This window comes from Ahaetulla prasina, chromosome 2, assembly GCF_028640845.1.
Source record: "Ahaetulla prasina isolate Xishuangbanna chromosome 2, ASM2864084v1, whole genome shotgun sequence".
Taxonomy (NCBI): Eukaryota; Metazoa; Chordata; class Lepidosauria; order Squamata; family Colubridae; genus Ahaetulla; species Ahaetulla prasina.
Genome location: NC_080540.1, coordinates 244,757,457 through 244,775,739, shown reverse-complemented (window position 1 = coordinate 244,775,739; position 18,283 = coordinate 244,757,457). Strand labels below are relative to the sequence as shown.

The window sequence follows — 18,283 nt, the reverse complement described above, 5'->3', positions numbered from 1 at the left end:
CTGGAAACTGTAAGGAGCCAGGCCACATTGCTTTGGCCCAGCCCAGCCCAGCCCAGTGTGTACGTGTGCACATAGGAGGCGGCGGGTCAGTGTCACCTTGGCCCAGCCCACCCATCCTGGCATGGATGCCACGAGGTTGCAGATTAGCACTGCACCCGTACCAGTGCTTCCAGCTTTTCGTGTGTGTGTGTGTGTGTGTGTGTGTGTGTGTGAAATCAAGCTGGCCATGCCCCTGGGCCGTGCCCAGTTGGCTGCGACCACCCTGGCCTCGTCTCTCATCCCTGACCCTTGGAGGACAACCACAATGTTGATCGTCCCCTCAATGAAATTGAGTTTGACATCCCTGATGTAGAGATTAATCAGCAATAATTAGGTTACCAAGTTCTAGCAGTGTATGGACATGTTCCATTTCTGGCTGACTGAATTTTTTTGGAAAAAAAAACTGATTTGGGTCAATGTCAGATCAGAACAGTTAGATAGTGGATCGTTCTAAAGTCTCTGACAGAGCTTTATTGCTGATTGGAAATTTGAGTCCAATTCTATCCCAGGGCTTTAACTACCATACTACTCTGTGTGGAGTGATTTTTAAGCAACTCTTTTTAAATATATAACTCAATAATGCAATGTAATTTTTATGTGAAAGCATAGGTTTTTTTTAAAAAGTCTGAGTACCAGGCACCTTATCTTCTAGTCTAGCACGTTTTCAAGCATACTTAAACCATTTATAAATTAATATATATTAGACATTTTCAAACATTTTGAAATGTGATGATCCCAAATGCCCTGTTTTCACCTTAGAATGGCCATTCTAAAATTTATTTCTAACCTTACAGGAATTGTACCCATTTCCTAATAGTAATAATAGAGATGGGGGGAGGGGAAGGATGTTGCAACTGTGTCAAAAAGTTGCCAGTAGATTAGAACAGAGTTGAGATTAAACAATATTTTCACTTCAAAACATGTCAAATGCTTCTAGTATACTGTATATTGTTCCATTTAGGCAATCAGAATTAAAATATGCACATAGGACTTCTTTTATATGTTTATGACTGGCTTTCTCATTTGTTTTCTTTTCTTGTTTTTGCAGCAGGGGTGATCATTGTAGGAAACCTGAACAGTTTAAGCCGTACTAGCGCTGCCATTCCATCTGATTCTTACCAAATTGGAGCCATTGCTGGAATCATAATTCTTGTCCTTGTTGTCCTTTTTCTGCTTGCATTGTTCATTATTTATAGACAAAAGCAGAAAGGGAAAGAAACAAATATGCCAGCAGTTACCTATACACCTGCCATGAGAGTTATCAATGCAGATTATACCATTTCAGGTAGGAATACAGAACTGCAAGCATTAATTCTACCTCTGTTAGACATATAGACTTTCTGGTTTTTCTCTGAAGATGTTTCGCTTATCGTTCAAGAAGCTTCTTCAGCTCTGAGTTTCCGAGCTGAAGAAGCTTCTTGGATACGAAGTGAAACGTTTTCAAAGAAAAAAACCCAGAAAGTCCAGGTGCCTCTTGAAAAAGCACCTTTGGGACAACCATGAGCAGGATGACTGAGAATCCACATAGACATATGTCTGTTAGACATAATTTTAGCAAGGAAATTTTTAAAAATTGTTTCAGTTGTTAAGGGCTTTGTACATCATTAGCAAATTCTAGATTTTGCTTTGATTGATTAGTTGATTATGTGCCATTAAGGTGTTTTCGACTCCTAGTGACTGCATAAATCAGGAGTATCAAATTGATGGCCCATGGGCCAGATGCATCACACGCATCATACGCAGACCATGCCCACCCCACCTCTGCAGAGGCAAAAAAAATGTCATGATTTGTCATGTGAAATCACATGACATGATCAACTTTGACACCCATGGCATAGACCACAGTGCTATGAAGAAAAATGAAAATCTAGAATTTTTTCTTATATCCTCAGTATAGTATTTTATAGTTGAAATTATTTAGCATCTCCTACTTGTTAACCACTAATTTCCTACACATTGCTTAGCTGTAGTCATTACAATCCCCCAATGTAATGTCTTGTTTTTAACCCAGCAATTGTTGAATTCCAGGTCTCATCTGCCAAAGCAAGAATAGCTACTATTAAACAATGATGGGAATCCAATATTTGGAAAAATTTATTTACCTGTTTTGCTTTATCAGGACAATTTATAGACAGATATTTCAATAATATATAATATATATATAATAATATATGGGGAAACCAAACAGATCAACAGTCATTGCTCCTGCTAATGAACTTATTACCTATTATTTAAAAAGAAATTGATATGTGGGTGTGGGAAAGGAATGGATGTATTACATTGCAAATTACATGAATTGAGCAGTATTATATCTGCTTTGACCTTTATAGAGGCGGAAAAACAATTATATTTCATTTTGGTAATAAACTGCATTTGAAACATCCACATAAAAACTGATGAAAGGCCAGCAATAATTTGAATTATTAAATAATTTTTAGAGTGCAGAGACAGACAGGCATTTTATTTTCATGAAGCTGTGAAATATTAAATGACCGTTTAGTATATTTTTTTAAAGAATCATAATAATTGTGGAAGAGACTAAATTTAGAAGATGAATTTAGGAATGAAAAAGTATTGCAGAGCAATGATATAAACCATCCTTAATCTGCGCTTTAATTCTAGGAGAGCTTCTTTCATAGTTCTTAAGAATTACGATATAAAAGCCAAGGATAGTTAGTGATAAAGATCTACTTTTTTTTCTTTTCAGAAACCATTCCTCATAATAATGGTGGAAGCACTAATAGTCATTACTTCTCCAACCCCAGCTATCACACTCTAACACAATGCTCAAATACAGCAAATGCCAACAACATGAATAGGATGACTCTGTCAAAGGTAAGAAAATAAAAAGGCTGCATACTTTGTGCTAAATTGATGTGTGAACTGCCTGTCTCAAAAAAGACTATACTTGTGAAACACCACACTTTAAGTTGCCTTCTATACAGTGATGGTATTCAGCTGGTTGACACTGGTTCAGGTGAACCTGTTGTTCAATTCCCCCACCACCACCACTATCAGAGTGGATTGAGGGTGCTGCAATGGAGAAATGGGCAACGGAGTGGCTGGCGCGAGGGAAGGAGAAAGCCGATTTCCCTCTTTCTTCTCTCTGCTCCTCCACTTTCCCTTGTGCTGGCCGCTTCATTGCACTGCAGCACAGCACCCAGGATCCACTTTGATAGCGGTGGGCGGGTGGGTAATAATTTACCTGGGCAAACTAACCCCGCACTTTCCCCTACATTGGGCCCAGTTTCAACTGTGCTGCCAACTTAATTCCTCGCCCGTCTCAATTTTGCCCTCAGACTGACTAACACCCCCTGCACCCAGCTCCATAGGAAGGGGGAATCCATCCCTCCACTACACTCAATTCTTCACCTTCCCACGTGAGCTCTTGGGAGCATCAACTCCTTGTCTCTGTGGTAACCCCCCTCGTTGTTCCTCGGAAACCTTGCCTCTTAAAATAGCTCCATCCAGAAGGCTGAAACAGCCGTGAGACCAACATGCAGACAAGCACCTTCAGAAACAGCCTTTTGGCAAAAGGCTCATCCCGCATGTGCAGCATAGCTGGTGGATAGGAACGGGCCACGCCTCCCACAACAGTCAACCTGACCCTGGGTGAACCAGTTGTTAAATTATTTGAATGCCACCACTGCTTCTATACAATGAAATATATCATTATTTGCCTTCTTTTTAATTTGAAACAGTCAAACAAGAACCAATTGTTTGTGAATCTTAAAAACATGGATCCTCAGAAGCGAGCCCCCATCATGGATTACACAGGGACATTGCCAGCTGATTGGAAGCATGGAGGCTACCACAATGAATTAGGTAGGAACATAAAAACAGACAGTTCTGAACCTGATACTATAGAAATTAGGAACAATTAGAGCAATAAATACAACTATTCCCAGCAGAAGAGACTAATATATTTAAATTTTCTTCTTATCCATTATTTACAGGAGTTTTTGGAGCTGACAGAAACCTTTTGGGGAAATCCTTGAAAGGTGAGTCTGAAATTTCCCCAAAAGAAAATGCATCAGCATATGGCAGATTTCTTGAAGTTAGGAAACTCTGGACCTGATCCTATTCTGGATTTGACCCATAAAAATATGTAGGAACTATAAATTAATACTGAGAATATGTTAATTTGTGAACCTCAGAAACACAGGTTGCCCTCAACTTAAAACCTCTCATTTAGTGACTAAAGTTTACAACATTGAAAAAAGTAACTTATGACTCTTTTTCACACTTAATGACGGTTGCAACATCCCCATGGTCACGTGATCAAAATTTGGCAACTGACTCATATTTATGAAGGTTGCAGTGTCCTGGTTCATGTGATCACTTTTTGTGATCTTCTGACAAGCAAAGTTAATAGGGAACCCAGATTCACTTAACAACTGTGTTACAAACTTAACAACTGCAGTGATTCACTTAACAGCTGTGGCAAGAAAGATCTTAAAATGGGGCAGAACTCATTATCTCAACTATCTTGCTTAGCAATAGAAATGTTGGGCTCAATTGTATCCGTAAATTGTGTCTGTATGTTTTGATACTACGTAAAGATTTTTTAATATGTTGCATTACTCCTGAACTTAAAGAAAAAGAAGACAAAAATAGATTTTTCCCTTAGGCCCTTTGAGCATCTTTCCACTCATCATTTTATTATACAGAGTTAGAAACTTTTTGGTTATTAGGATTACCTTCTGCTCAGTCAAGAAATCCTTATTAAACTATTTCCATATACAGCTGCACTACCTCTACTCCCAATGAACGTTAGCCCACATGTCTTTGGTTACATTTTTTCAGTGGTGGGATTCAAGTCATTTAACAACCGGTTCTCTGCCCTAATGATTTCTTCCAACAACCAGTTGCCAAACTGCTCAGAAAGTTAACAACCGGTTCTCCCGAAGTGGTGCGAACTGGATGAATCCCATCATTACCACCTAACCTACGCTGAGGCTAAACATTCTGAGCTCCTTCAATCTCTCTTCCTAAGGTTTAATTTTTCTTCCTTATTCTCTGAACCTCTTCAATTTTATTTGAGTGTTAGAAATGTGTCCAGAACTCATGCAATACTGAAGTGGAAATTCTAATCCCCATGATTCAGAAACTATATTTATGTAGATGCAGCCTAAACAATGATACCGGTTTATATCAAGTTCATAATCGGCTACTATTCCAAGGACTTTCATTTTCATTAAATTCACGGTGAATAGTTGAAACAATGCAGAAGAAATCATTGGCTTAGCATGAACTAATTTACTGATTTGTTTCACTGTTATTGCTGTATAAGTTGCACTAGAAATAGAAGCTTGACAAATAACCAAAACATTTCAAAGAGTAATTCTAATTTGTTATTCGTTGTCATTCTATAGTCCTGTTAAATTATCATTTGTGTGTTTTCTTAGATCTAATAAAGAATTCTGAATATAATTTAAGTAACTGTTCCTTAAGTAGCTCTGAAAATCCATATGCTACTATTAAAGATCCACCAGCACTTATGCCAAAAAATTCAGAATGTGGATATGTTGAAATGAAATCACCAGCACACAGGGATTCTGCCTATGCGGAAATTAATAACTCTGTTTCATCTAACAAAAATGTATATGAAGTTGGTAAGTGCCAATTTTAGAAATTTACCACTTATGTGACAGTAACCTTTGTTCTGTTTTTCTCGTTTTTGCTTCCACATCAGCAGTCTGTCAGTTTTTATGACTCTACCATCTATTTAAATCTCTATATATAAAAGCAAAAATCACTCATGCCGTAATCACAAAATCTCCAGAACCTTAAAGCCTACAAACTTGAAATTTGCCATGTATGTTCCTCTTGGCTTCTAGGTACTCACTAAGAAAGGATTTTTCAAAATTACCATCAAAGTATTAGTATTTCCTATATTATTATAACACGCTCTGATGCTAATTAGTTAGACGTTCTACTCCCCCTCCCAACTTGAAAATAATTCTGGAGAGAATGGGATAGCATAGGACAGGCTTCTGTGGGGCAAGCCTGAGGGAGAAAAGGTGCTAGAAAGCCTAAGGGAGAGAAGGGGATAGGATAGGGAAGGATTCTGTGGGGCAAGGCTGAGGGAGAGAAGGGGATAGGATAGGGAAGGATTCTGTGGGGCAAGGCTGAGGGAGAGAAGGGGATAGGATAGACCGATTGTAACTACTCATTAATTTTCGAGCTGTAAGTGTTGATTTATCAAGCCTGATCACATAGTTTCATAGCAGAGCACGGGTATTCAGCTAGTACCAAATAAATAAATAAATAAATAATGGTAATGAACAGCTTGATTAAAAAAAATCTTAAATTAGAAGGCATTAGGATGGTCTGCTAGGAGGCTCCCTTCTATCTTGTGTTGTCATGATAAATTGCTATTTTGAAATGAATGCCATTATCAAAAGAGCCTGGGAAAAGGGGAAAAACATTATTTTAAGCAGAAATTATTTAAGTGCTACATGAGGACTAATTCATTAGTGGAAGAGCCACAAAGTTAAAGCTTTTTCATATAATTGATTAAAAAAGTGCTAGTGGGTCCAAAATGAAGAAACTAAAATTTATTATGCCAATAAGCATACATTTATTAAATAAAAATACTGTGAAAGTGAAGAACTTTTTCACAATTTCATTTTGGTTATTTGGTAGTTTCTGAAAAACAGTATAAAATTGTTGGATGTTAACATCTGAAAACTTGGCAGGACTTATTTCTCATAAGAGGCAACTATGGCCAAAAATTCCAATTTTGCAAAGAAATAAAGATGATATTGGCAGATCTTTAAAAAAAGTTTGTGTTCAATTTGACATGTGTCATCCTGTTATATAATTCAACTACAATTCCTGAAAATTCAGCTCAGCTTCAGATTTCTTGTCATGGAAAGCACGGTAAAATTGATTAAATAAATATATAAGCGACATGGGAAAACAACAGCTGATATGTTGTGCTTTCCAGTTATTGTTAATGGGGAAGCACTGAAGTTGGATTTGAATTAAGTTTAAGATTGGAGTCTAAGCTTCATTTATCTTGTTTGGCTGTCACAGGTGGACATTAAACAGCTTGAGGCAGAAAGTGGGATTAGTTACTCTGGGAAGTCTGTGTTCACGGGAAATAACATAGAGCCAAGAAGGAGATAGGGCAGTCTATCTGGAAGCTCCAGGGCAGCGGTGGGTTTCTACCGGTTCGCTCCGGTTCAGGTGAACCGGTAGTGGCAGTGGTCATCACCGGCACTCTGCATATGCGCAGAAGCGTCACATATAAGCAAAGTGAGAGAGCACAAGCACACACTCACATTTCTGAACCAGTAGCAAAGGTAAATGGAACTCACTACTCCTCGAGGGTAATGAAAGATGAAGATGCCCAACAGAAAGACTTTTGTCGAAACAAATGCAGCAATTCTATAGCGTTCAAGCATAGGACAAGAATCAATGGATGGCAGCTTTAGCAACAGAAATCCAAATTCTAAATAAAGAGGAATTTCAGAACCATGAGAATGAATAAGTAGTGAGATTCGCTGCTGCTACATCATCGAGTTCAAAGTTGGACAGTCAAATAACTTATATAATTCCAAAGCTTTCATATTGATTTCAACATCACATTAACATATTAAGATTTTTTCATAAATCTGCTTTTTATATTGTATTTTATTTATTATTTTATTATCTTATTATTTTATTGCATTATTTTATTTTATATCACATTGTGTAGCCATTTTACATAATGACATGTACATTAATGTACTTTTATGTATATTAAAATACCATTCCACTTTTCACATACATTAAAATATTATTCCAAAAAGATACCAGATGATCATATAACTCCACACTATGAATCAGTGATTCTTCAAATTGTTTTATACCTCCAACAAAGAAAGTTGATTATCCTTTCAAGCACATTCTTTGGGGAGTCCAATGAGGTCATAATACAAGTTTTTGATGAATCAATCTCAAATACATTGATACATTTTAAAGTTTGTAAGGACATGAAGCCCTTGATAGGGCATTAACAAAGATTTTTATTCTCAAGTCCATGTTTTGAATATCTCAGAAATTCCATTTTAAAAATATACTTAAACTTTAAATAGAGATATTTTACTTCTGCCATGGATTCATTCAAATAATTGAGTGTCTTGGATGCCTTTGAAATAGCCAAAGTATCTGGTCTACATGGATCCATTAGGACATGCTTAAGTTGAAATTGTGAACTAGAAGACCAAATTTAATTTGAACTCAAGTTAAATCCTAAAACAACCATTATATAATAAATAGTTTAAAGTCACAAAAAAGGGACATGGTGGCTCAGTGGCTAAGAAGCTGATCTTGTCGATCGAAAGGTCAGCAATTCAGCAGTTCGAATCCCTAGTGCTGCATAACGGGGTGAGCTCCCTTTACTTGTCCCAGCTTCTGCCAACCTAGCAGTTCGAAAGCACATAAAAATGCAGGTAGAAAAATAGGAACCACCTTTGGTGGGAAAGTAACAGTGCCTTTGGCATTTAGTCATGCCAACCACATGACCACGGAGACGTCTTCAGACAGCTCTGGCTCTTCGGCTTTGAAACGGAGATGAGCACCGCCTCCTAGAGTTGGGAATGACTAGCATATATGTGCAAGGGGAACCTTTATCTTTACTAAAGTCACAAAAGCTTCTACTCCAAGTTTCCAACAGAACATTTTATTACCTATTTTTAAATTAGCTTTTCCCCAAAGATTTAAGTTTTATGAGTTTCATTACCAATATGACCCAAATACTTTTCACCACACATACTCCTGGAAATAAAACACCTTTTCTATGATTGATTGATTGGTTGGTTAGATTTTTATCCCACCTTTAACATGTGTGTGTGTGTGTTTTATCCCACCTTTAACATGTATGTGTGTGTTAGATAGTGTATATATCTCCTCACACTTTCCTTAATTGCGCATTGTCTTTGCACCCTAACAACTGTGAAACATAGAAGTCTCTGGGTGACATTGGCTTCATGTATATTTACTATTGCATGAGGCAATTAAGGGAAATTGTGCCAAAGGAGTTTAAAAGCTTTGGGTGGCAAGCAAATGGGGATGTCTCCTTTTCTGGCAAAGCTACTTGCTATCAGCAGCTTCCTCCCTTTGAGAGTCCTGTTTAAAGCATGGACAGTCCTAAATGAGTGAATTCATTAATTTTGATTAAATTTTAGGATTCTTTCTCACTTACAATATCAGAGTAATAACGCATACTTTTTTTTTCAATTGCAGAACCAACAGTTAGTGTTGTCCAAGGCAATTTAAGTAATAATGGACCCATCAGCCAAGATCTTTATGATTTACCAAAAAACAGCCACATCCCTTGCCATTATGACCTGCTGCCTCCTCGGGATAGCCCTGCATCTTCAGACAAAGATGAAAACAGTGAATAACCCTTGATGAACATAATCAAGTTATCTTGAAAAGTGGAGTCTGGTTATTCTTCTTCTGTTTTCCTACCTGCATCCAGTAAACGTTTGCTGTACATAAAGGAGGAGAATCAAACTACAGTTTCTATACACTCACTACTGATGAATAGACATCAAGCTTGGAAGGTCATGTCAGATTTTCCATCAATATTTTTTTTTAAAAAGCGCCGAACATTTACATTGTGATGCATTGGTTCAACATCCAAGCTTATGGAACAATGCTTGTGAGAACTCTACTGCTCAAAAGAAGCAGCCATCTTTTACTATCTCAACTTATATATGTTGACATACATTTTTTCTTTTTATGACCCTGTAAACCCTTTATTCAGGGTAGTGTCGGGGTGACTGAATGAAGCTGAATGTTTACTGGCTGGATGCCCTTCCTGAAGCCTACATGAAGTTTGCAGTAGATATTTTCTCTTTGCGCCATGAGAGGGAAACATTTGCTGCTACAATAGGATTGAACTCTCAAACTTTTGAGTGGGAGGCAAACGTCTTCACTACTAGGCCCCGACACCGCTCATAAACGTTGACATACAATCAAGACAGCATAATCTGCCAAATATTCACTTAGCCAAGTAGCCAGGATTACTAATTATGGGTAGGGGTTGTAAAAAAGAAACTGATACCACTTTTTCAATGGCAAAGATGGTATAAGGAGATACTCAGAGTATACTCACCACAATCCTGGACTGATTGGACAAACCTCCAAGATATTTTTTTTGTTTTTTTTGTTTACATTTATATCCCGCCCGTCTCCGAAGACTCAGGGCGGCTTACAGTGTATAAGGCAATAGTCTCATATTTATCACATTGCTGGTAATGGAAATATAATACAGAACAGGAATAGTTTTGAATAGGAGTGAATCAGTGAAGATTGAAGATTGAATGAATCTGTCTGGAGACCTGTATCATGAAATGGGATTTGTCGTACCTTCTTATTGGTTCAATAGTGGCTATTCTAACTACAGTATTTGTTATATGTGAGTAATATATAACAAATACATATAGCTATAAGCATTGCATAAACATATAAGTTAAAGGTTTTATTTTTACCAAAATGTCTTCAAGGACTGGATGAGAGAACCCAGATATAACATATGTACACTCTGAATGAGAAAAGGTTTCAATTGATCAACAAAGAAGAGTATTCTTCATCTGAAATTAATTGAACCAATTTTTGTATACTTGTTGAAAAAGTACCTTTTTTATGATAGGAAAGGAATAGGGAAAATATGCTTAAGCTGGACTTTTGCATTGTGGAAAACTTGGCATGCGTAGCCCACATTTCATTAACTTGTATTTTAAAATAATGTAGCTGTGTTTTCTAGTGGTTTAGAACAACAGTGGTGAAATATTATATTTTATAACCCTGTCAAATCCCCTTATTTCCAGCTTCATGAAATTTAGAGGTTCTGCTTTTATGAAGAAAAATATTATTTTACATCAATTTCCCAACAGACTTAAAAGTTGGAATTTACCAGTGTGTATACTGCAGCAATATTAAGATTTTTAAAAGACAGCTTTAATATTAGGGCAAGGGTTTATTTATAAGAAAAATATTGAACTGGAGAGAACTTAGTGTGATTGATTCTTTAATTAAAAATGTAATATCTCTGTTTCAAGGGCATTTTTCTTATGGTCTAATCTGCCGATAGCAAAATTTTCACATAAAAGGTAAAAAAATTGGCAAATAATCAGCTCTCAGTCTAGAATTGTTTTGTGCAATGTAGCTATCCGTTACTATATCATTTTTAGCCCTAACAGTAACAGATTATTCCTTATATATGTATTAAATATAATTGTTGGATTTTTTCAATTTGCAGTTTCCAATTTTCTATTTCTTACCAATCAATTCCTAAAATTGGTAAGCCATATGCCCTAGGGCTATTAAATTTTTTAAAAATATTAGTGGCTCAGATCTAACATAATGGTAGCATTGGAAAAAAAAATCTTTCTAGATATTCCAGAAGATAAACCTGGATTGAAACTAAAACATGTTTTACTTCAAAGGCATTCTCCATCAAAAGGTGCTGCCACAACCTGATTTAGATTTGGTAGGCAATGTCTTTGTATACTAAAACACATAATATACTTGGAAGATGCAAACCTGAAGGACAAAAGAACAGAGTTTTGCAATTTAAACAGTTCAAATGTCTTACCGAAGGATAAGATTGGAATAGTGTCTGAAATAGCTCCATTGGCTTTTGTGTCACGGTATAAAAAGCTTACAAATAAAGACTATCTTTTTTTGAACCGGACTTCAGTCTTAATTTATCAGCAATTTAAGAGTAAAACAAATTGGCTTAGTGTCTAAAGAGTTCCTGAATTTCATTTTGTCTCATATTAAGAAAGAATGTAATGGAAAATGCCAGTAAAAGATATATAAAGGAAATAAAATCTGGGCTCTCAAATGTAACAGGGTACTCAACTGTATGCACATTGTCTCCATTGGTACTGGCCAGGCTCCCTATTCCAAAATTCCTGTCTTTGTGTTAATTGTTAAAGAATTGTAAATGTTTATTTAAATAAAAGGATACTATAGGAGATAGTCTAAAATTGTAAAATCATTTTTTTCTTTATCTCCGTTTCAATTGGCGGGAATAATTTTCATATAGTTGAAAAGTAGTAAAAAAAAATGAGCAGGTTAAAATATTGTGGGATTTCCAATTTCAAACTGATAACATCTTGGCTTATAACACACCAGATTTAACTGTTTCTGAAAAAAAAGAAAATGTGCAGTTCATATTTAAGCTCCTAGGATAGTTTGTTGTTATATTGTTATCATAATTTTAATAGTTTTCAGTATGTTATTGTGTAAAGGAGTATTTATTGTCTTTTTATGTTTTAAATTGAAGGGGAAATAGTGGTATGTCATTGCTAGTTGAAGAACAACCTTTCTATAAAATTGACTTCACATTTAGTGTTTGACATTCCTCTTTGTTATTAAGTGGTACTAAAGATTCTCCACATATCCAGCATGCAGATATTTACCTACAGAAATGTGAGACATTAAGTATGTGGTCTCTGAAGTGGTTGCAGATTCCCAAGTCCTACACAAGAATTCAGTAAGGGGAGGGAATAATAATACTTTAGACCTGACACATGTGGTTAAAATAATTGTGTAGCTTGTCTATTGTCTATTTCACCATCCTTTACCTCTACCAGGAATCTTAGCAGAGAACCAGAGAATGAAAACAGCAGTTCTAATTGTACAGGACCTCATCAAGAGAAGATTAAAAAATAGATACTGTTTTTCAAGTTTCTTTCCTGTTATCTCTGGTAGCAGAAGAGGCCCTGAAAATATATAATGTGGAATTATGGTAAGTAGAAGAAATTCCTACTTTGGAAGGGCATCTGTTTTTTATTTAAATCTTTTTTTATCTATATATATATAATATTTTTATTTTTTTTAACAAAAAAGAACAATCAAACATAACATACATTGACATAAAGCATATATTTTTAATTTAAATCTTATTGCAATAAACAATCAGATTGCATATTATCAGTGTTGGGTTCATACTCCAATGGACAAATAGACTTATATGTTAAAGAGCAGCGCTAAAGAATGCAAGGAATTTAGAAGTATGGATGCAAAACAAACATATTGACTGATGAAGTCTGATTATGAATTTCTGTTTAATCTATGTTTCATACAAAGAAAGCAAAGAAATCCAGATGCTGTATTAAATAAAAATATTATCCATTCATTGTTACTGTATTCATTTACATTCTTGTTTACTTTTCACAAGAAGAAAACACATTAGAATAGAATAGAATAGAATAGAATAGAATAGAATAGAATAGAATAGAATAGAATAGAATAGAATAGAATTGAATTTTATTGGCCAAGTGTGATTGAACAAACAAGGAATTTGTCTTGGTGCATATGCTCTCAGTGTACATAAAAGAAAAGATACCTTCATCAAGGTACAACACTTATAATACTTAATGATAGCCATAGGGTACAAATGTAACACTTAATGATACAACACTTAATGATAGTGATAGGCTACAAATAAGCAATCAGGAAACAATCAATGTCAGTATAAATCATAAGGATACAAGCAACAAAGTTACAGTCATAAGTGGAAGGAGATGGGAGATGGGAACGATGAGAAGATTAATAGTAGTGCAGATTTAGTAAATAGTTTGACAGTGTTGAGGGAATTATATGTTTAGCAGAGTAATGGCGTTCGGGAAAAAAGTGTTCTTGTGTCTAGTTGTTCTGGTGTGCAGTGCTCTATAGCGTCGTTTTGAGGGTAGGAGTGGAAACAGTTTTATGTCCTGGATGTAAGAGATCTGTAAATATTTTCACAGCCCTCTTTTTGATTCGTGCAGTATACAGGTCCTCAATGGAAGGCAGGTTGATAGCAATTGTTTTTCTGCAGTTCTAATTATTTAGTCCATTAGAATTCCCAACATTATGTAGTTAGCAATTATCTTACGGCCTTTACAGGTTACTTAAAATTAAGTTTCATAATTAAAAGAAATGTAGGAACAGCTCTCTGAAATCCAAAAATGTTATTCACCAAATGCAAATGACAAAATTAAGCCCTTGCCACTATCTCAAAGGTCCAGGAGAGGGCAGTCTTACCACAAATTTTGAAATGAATATGCCCTGAATCAGTTACCCAATTTTGTATATTTTCATTCAATTTAATATTAAAAAATCCTACCCAGTTACACCAATACATTTTTATTTATTTGCTTTTCTGATCGCAAACCTGCCACATGAAATATAATACTAACTCAGAAGATACACTGTAATCACTTTGGAAGCTCTAAATTAGAAGGAATTACAGCATTTATTGAGTTTGATTAAAAGGCATTTGCTTTTGTGAACGACAGTTCCCTTCATGAAAAGGTTGAAATGACTAAAAAGATGTAGGATTTTTGGCAATGATAGACTCTCCTCCCACAAACCTTTGAAGTCCATGTGCATAAGTTTTCCGTAATTGATTTATTGTTTCCCACATATGTACATTCTTAGAGACATATATGAGAAATTTTTCTTATCTGCTCCGTTTTGTCATCTCTTTTATGTGGGGTATGAAAAAGAAACGTTACTGCCTATTATTGCAGGAGAAACAATTTGGGAGGGGAAATAAGTTTCATTTCTTTACCTCTATTGTGTTTGGGCTTTGTGAAATAATCTTTAGGGTGAGTTTATAATAAATAAATAAATAAATAAATAAATAAATAAATAAATAAATAAATAAATAAATAAATAAATAAATAAATAAATAAATAAATAAATAAATAAATAAGAAAGGCTGAGCTTTGCTAAAGAATTGAGGCCTTTGAACTCTGGTGCTGGAGAAGACTCCTGCGAGTCCCTTGGACTGCAAGGCGAACAAACAAGTCAGTTCTAGAGGAGATCAACCCTGGCTGCTCTTTAGAAGGCCAGATCCTGAAGATGAAATTCAAATACTTTCGCCACCTAATGAGAAGGAAGGACTCACTGGAGAAGAGCCTAATGCTGGGAAAGATTGAGGGCAAAAGAAGAAGGGGACGACAGAGAATGAGGTGGCTGGATGGAGTCACTGAAGCAGTAGGTGTGAGCTTAAATCGACTCCAGAGGATGGTAGAGGATAGGAAGGCCTGGAGGAACATTGTCCATAGGGTCGGGATGGGTCGGACACGACTTCGCAACTAACAACAACAACAACAATCATAAACGGATGCCAGCATTGTCCTGGAAAAAAATATATGGGTAGGGGAATACTTTCAATTGATGTTGATGCCAATGAAAGGCATGTTGCTGGTATGTTTATGTTTCTTTAGATTGGTTCCTTCATGCCATCACAAAACAGACACTTCACTAGTTCTGCAGTGAAGTCTGACAACTATGTCCTTATACTGTTGCCCGACTGTCTGGTAGGCAGTTTCTTGTGAACAGTCCAAGAACTAAAACAACAATCAAATTCACAATTTTCTATTTTAATGGTCTTCCCATTCACCTTTATCTTTGGCTTTAATAGGGTTACCAGATCTGGCCTAAAAAAATCCCCAGGTTACCAACGGAACCTGTTTGGCAGCTCAGATCTGGTAACTGAAAGTTTCAGGCTTAACTTTATTTATTTATTTATTTATCAGTGCATGTAACATAGATGTCTGTGTGGGTAAGATTATCAGTCCTGCTATCAAGCAAAACCAAGCATTTAATAGTGAGTGCCATACCATATGCACTAGTCAAACAGGTGGCAAGAAAGTTGGGGCAATCAGGCACAACACAGGTTATGTAGACAGTAAACACAAAGTCAATCCAAATGGACTCAAATGTCTATACACCAATGCACAGAGAGCATGAGGAATAAACAGGATGAATTAGAAATTCAAGTAAATGAGGGCAGATATGATATTGTTGCCATTACGGAAACTTAGTGGGATGAAACCGACAAATGGAACATACAGCTAGAGGAATATAAATTATTTAAAAGAAATAGACCAAATAAAAGAGGAGGTGGAGTTGCACTCTATATAAGAAATAACTACATCTCTACAGAAGTAGAGCACAACAATGATGAAAATTATCTTGAATGCATTTGGGTCAATATTAAAGTGGGGGGGAAATGATATTGCCATAGGTCTATACTATAGACCACCCAACCAAACAGAGGAAGTAGATGAACTTTTTGCTAGTCAGCTAACTAAGGTAAGTAGGAAGCACATCACAGTACTAATGGGGGATTTTAATTACCCTGACATCAACTGGGAGACAAACTCTGCACCAAGTGGAAGTTCCAATGGGTTTCTAACAAATCTAGCAGACAACTTCGTTTCACAAAAAGTAGAGAAGGCGACAAGAGGATCAGCCATATTGGACTTAATTCTCACTAACAGAGATGAAATGATAGAAGGTGTTGAAGCTACAGGAACCTTGGGGGCAAGTGATCATGCAATACTGGAATTCAACATTAAGCAAATACAAGTAGTAGAACAAAGTCAAACTAGAGTCTTGGACTTTAAGAGAGCTGATTTCAATAAACTTAGAGAGAGCTTGAGAAGGATTCCATGGATAAGAATCCTCAAGGGGAAAACAACTCAGGAAGCTTGGGAAATTTTGAAAAGTGAGATTATAAAAACCAAGTCTAGCATAATACGAATGAAGAAGAAAAATAATAAATCTCAAAAGAAACCAGCATGGATGCATAAAGAACTATCTGACAAATTGAAAGACAAAAAGGACAGTATAAAAAGTGGAAAGAGGGCCAAATAACTAAGGAAGAATATCAGCAAATAGCCCGAGCCTGTAAAGTTGAAGTGAGGAAGTGAGGAAAGCTAAGGCTCACAACGAACAAAGGCTAGCAACAAAAGTAAAAAATAACCAAAAAAAAGCTTCTTCCAACATGTTAAAAACAAGAAAAAAGTCAAGGAAACAATTGGCCCATTGCTGGGAGAAAGTGGCAAGAAGGTGACAAGCAACAAGGAGAAAGCAGATCTACTTAACTCATTTTTTGCATTATCTTTACACAAAAGGAAAAAACAATCCAACCTATCTATCCTAGTGAACACCTGTCTATCCTAGACGAGTTCAAATCACCAGGACCGGATGAGGTTGCAAGGTTCTGAAGGAACTGGCAGATGAGATCTCAGAACCACTGAACTATATCTTTCAAAGATCCTGGAACACAAGGGAACTGCCAGAGGACTGGAAAAGAGCTGATGTAGTTCCTATCTTCAAAAAAGGAAAAAAAAAACAGATCCAGGAAACTATAGACCTATCAGCCTGACCTCAATACCAGGGAAGATTCTGGAAAAGATAATCAAGCAACGAATCATTGAACACCTAGAAGCAAACAAAGTAATAACCAAAAGCCAACATGGATTTGTCAAAAACAGATCATGCCAGACTAATCTCATTGCATTCTTTGACAAAATGACAAAATGAGTGGACCAGAGGAATGCTGTCAATATAATTTACTTGGACTTCAGTAAAGCATTTGATAAAGTAGACCATAACCTACTACTTGATAAAGTAGAGTGGGTTAGACAGCACAGATGGATTCATAACTGGCTGACCAACCGCACTCAACGAGTAGTCCTCAATGGAACAACATCCACATGGAGGGAAGTATACAGTGGAGTACTCCAAGGCTCTGTTTTAGGCCCAGTACTCTTCAACATCTTCATCAATGACTTGGACAAGGGGATAGATGGGGAACTCATCAAATTTGCAGATGATACCAAGCTGGCAGGAATAGCCAACACTCCAGAAGATAGGCTCAAGATATAGAAGGATCTTGTCAGACTTGAACATTGGGTGCTATCTAACAAAATGAAATTCAACAGTGAAAAAAGTAAGGTTATACATTTAGGCAAAAAAAAAATGCACAGGTACTGTATATGTGGTACCTTGCTCAATAGTAGTAACTGTGAGAGGGATCTTGGAGTCCTAGTGGACAACCATTTAGATATGAGCCAACAGTGGGCAGCAGCTGCCAAAAAAGCCAACACAGTTCTGGCCTGCATAAACAGAGGGATAGAATCAAGATCACGTAAAGTGTTAATGCCATTTTATAACGCCTTGGTAAGCCCACACTTGGAATGTTGCATTCAGTTTTGGTTGCCACGATGTAAAAAAGATGCTGAGACTCTAGAAAGAGTGCAGAGAAGAGCAACAAAGATGATTAGGGGACTGGAGGCTAAAACTTATGAAGAACGGTTGCAAGAACTCAGTATGTCTAGTTTAATGAAAAGAAGGACTAGGGGAGACATGATAGCAGTGTTCCAATATCTCAGGGGTTGCCACAAAGAAGAGGGAGTCAAACTATTCTCCAAAGCACCTGAGGGTAGAACAAGAACCA

At 36.4% G+C, this 18,283-nt stretch overlaps 1 protein-coding gene across 4 annotated transcripts in view; it reads left to right on the top strand.

Moving 5' to 3' along the window:
• MEGF10 (multiple EGF like domains 10) overlaps positions 1–13,128 on the top strand; it is a 124,661-nt gene extending 111,533 nt beyond the window's left edge. For 2 of the 4 annotated variants that reach the window (XM_058166470.1, XM_058166468.1), the window contains exons 20-25: positions 1,088–1,324; positions 2,747–2,874; positions 3,741–3,864; positions 3,996–4,040; positions 5,448–5,654; positions 9,274–13,128. In XM_058166470.1, coding sequence (XP_058022453.1) covers positions 1,088–1,324; positions 2,747–2,874; positions 3,741–3,864; positions 3,996–4,040; positions 5,448–5,654; positions 9,274–9,434 — 902 coding nt within the window. In that variant the 3' untranslated portion in view covers positions 9,435–13,128. The remainder of the gene's footprint in view (positions 1–1,087; positions 1,325–2,746; positions 2,875–3,740; positions 3,865–3,995; positions 4,041–5,447; positions 5,655–9,273) is intronic. The other 2 variants (XM_058166469.1, XM_058166471.1) reach the window with 2 other exon arrangements.
• Positions 13,129–18,283: the final 5,155 nt, after the last annotated feature.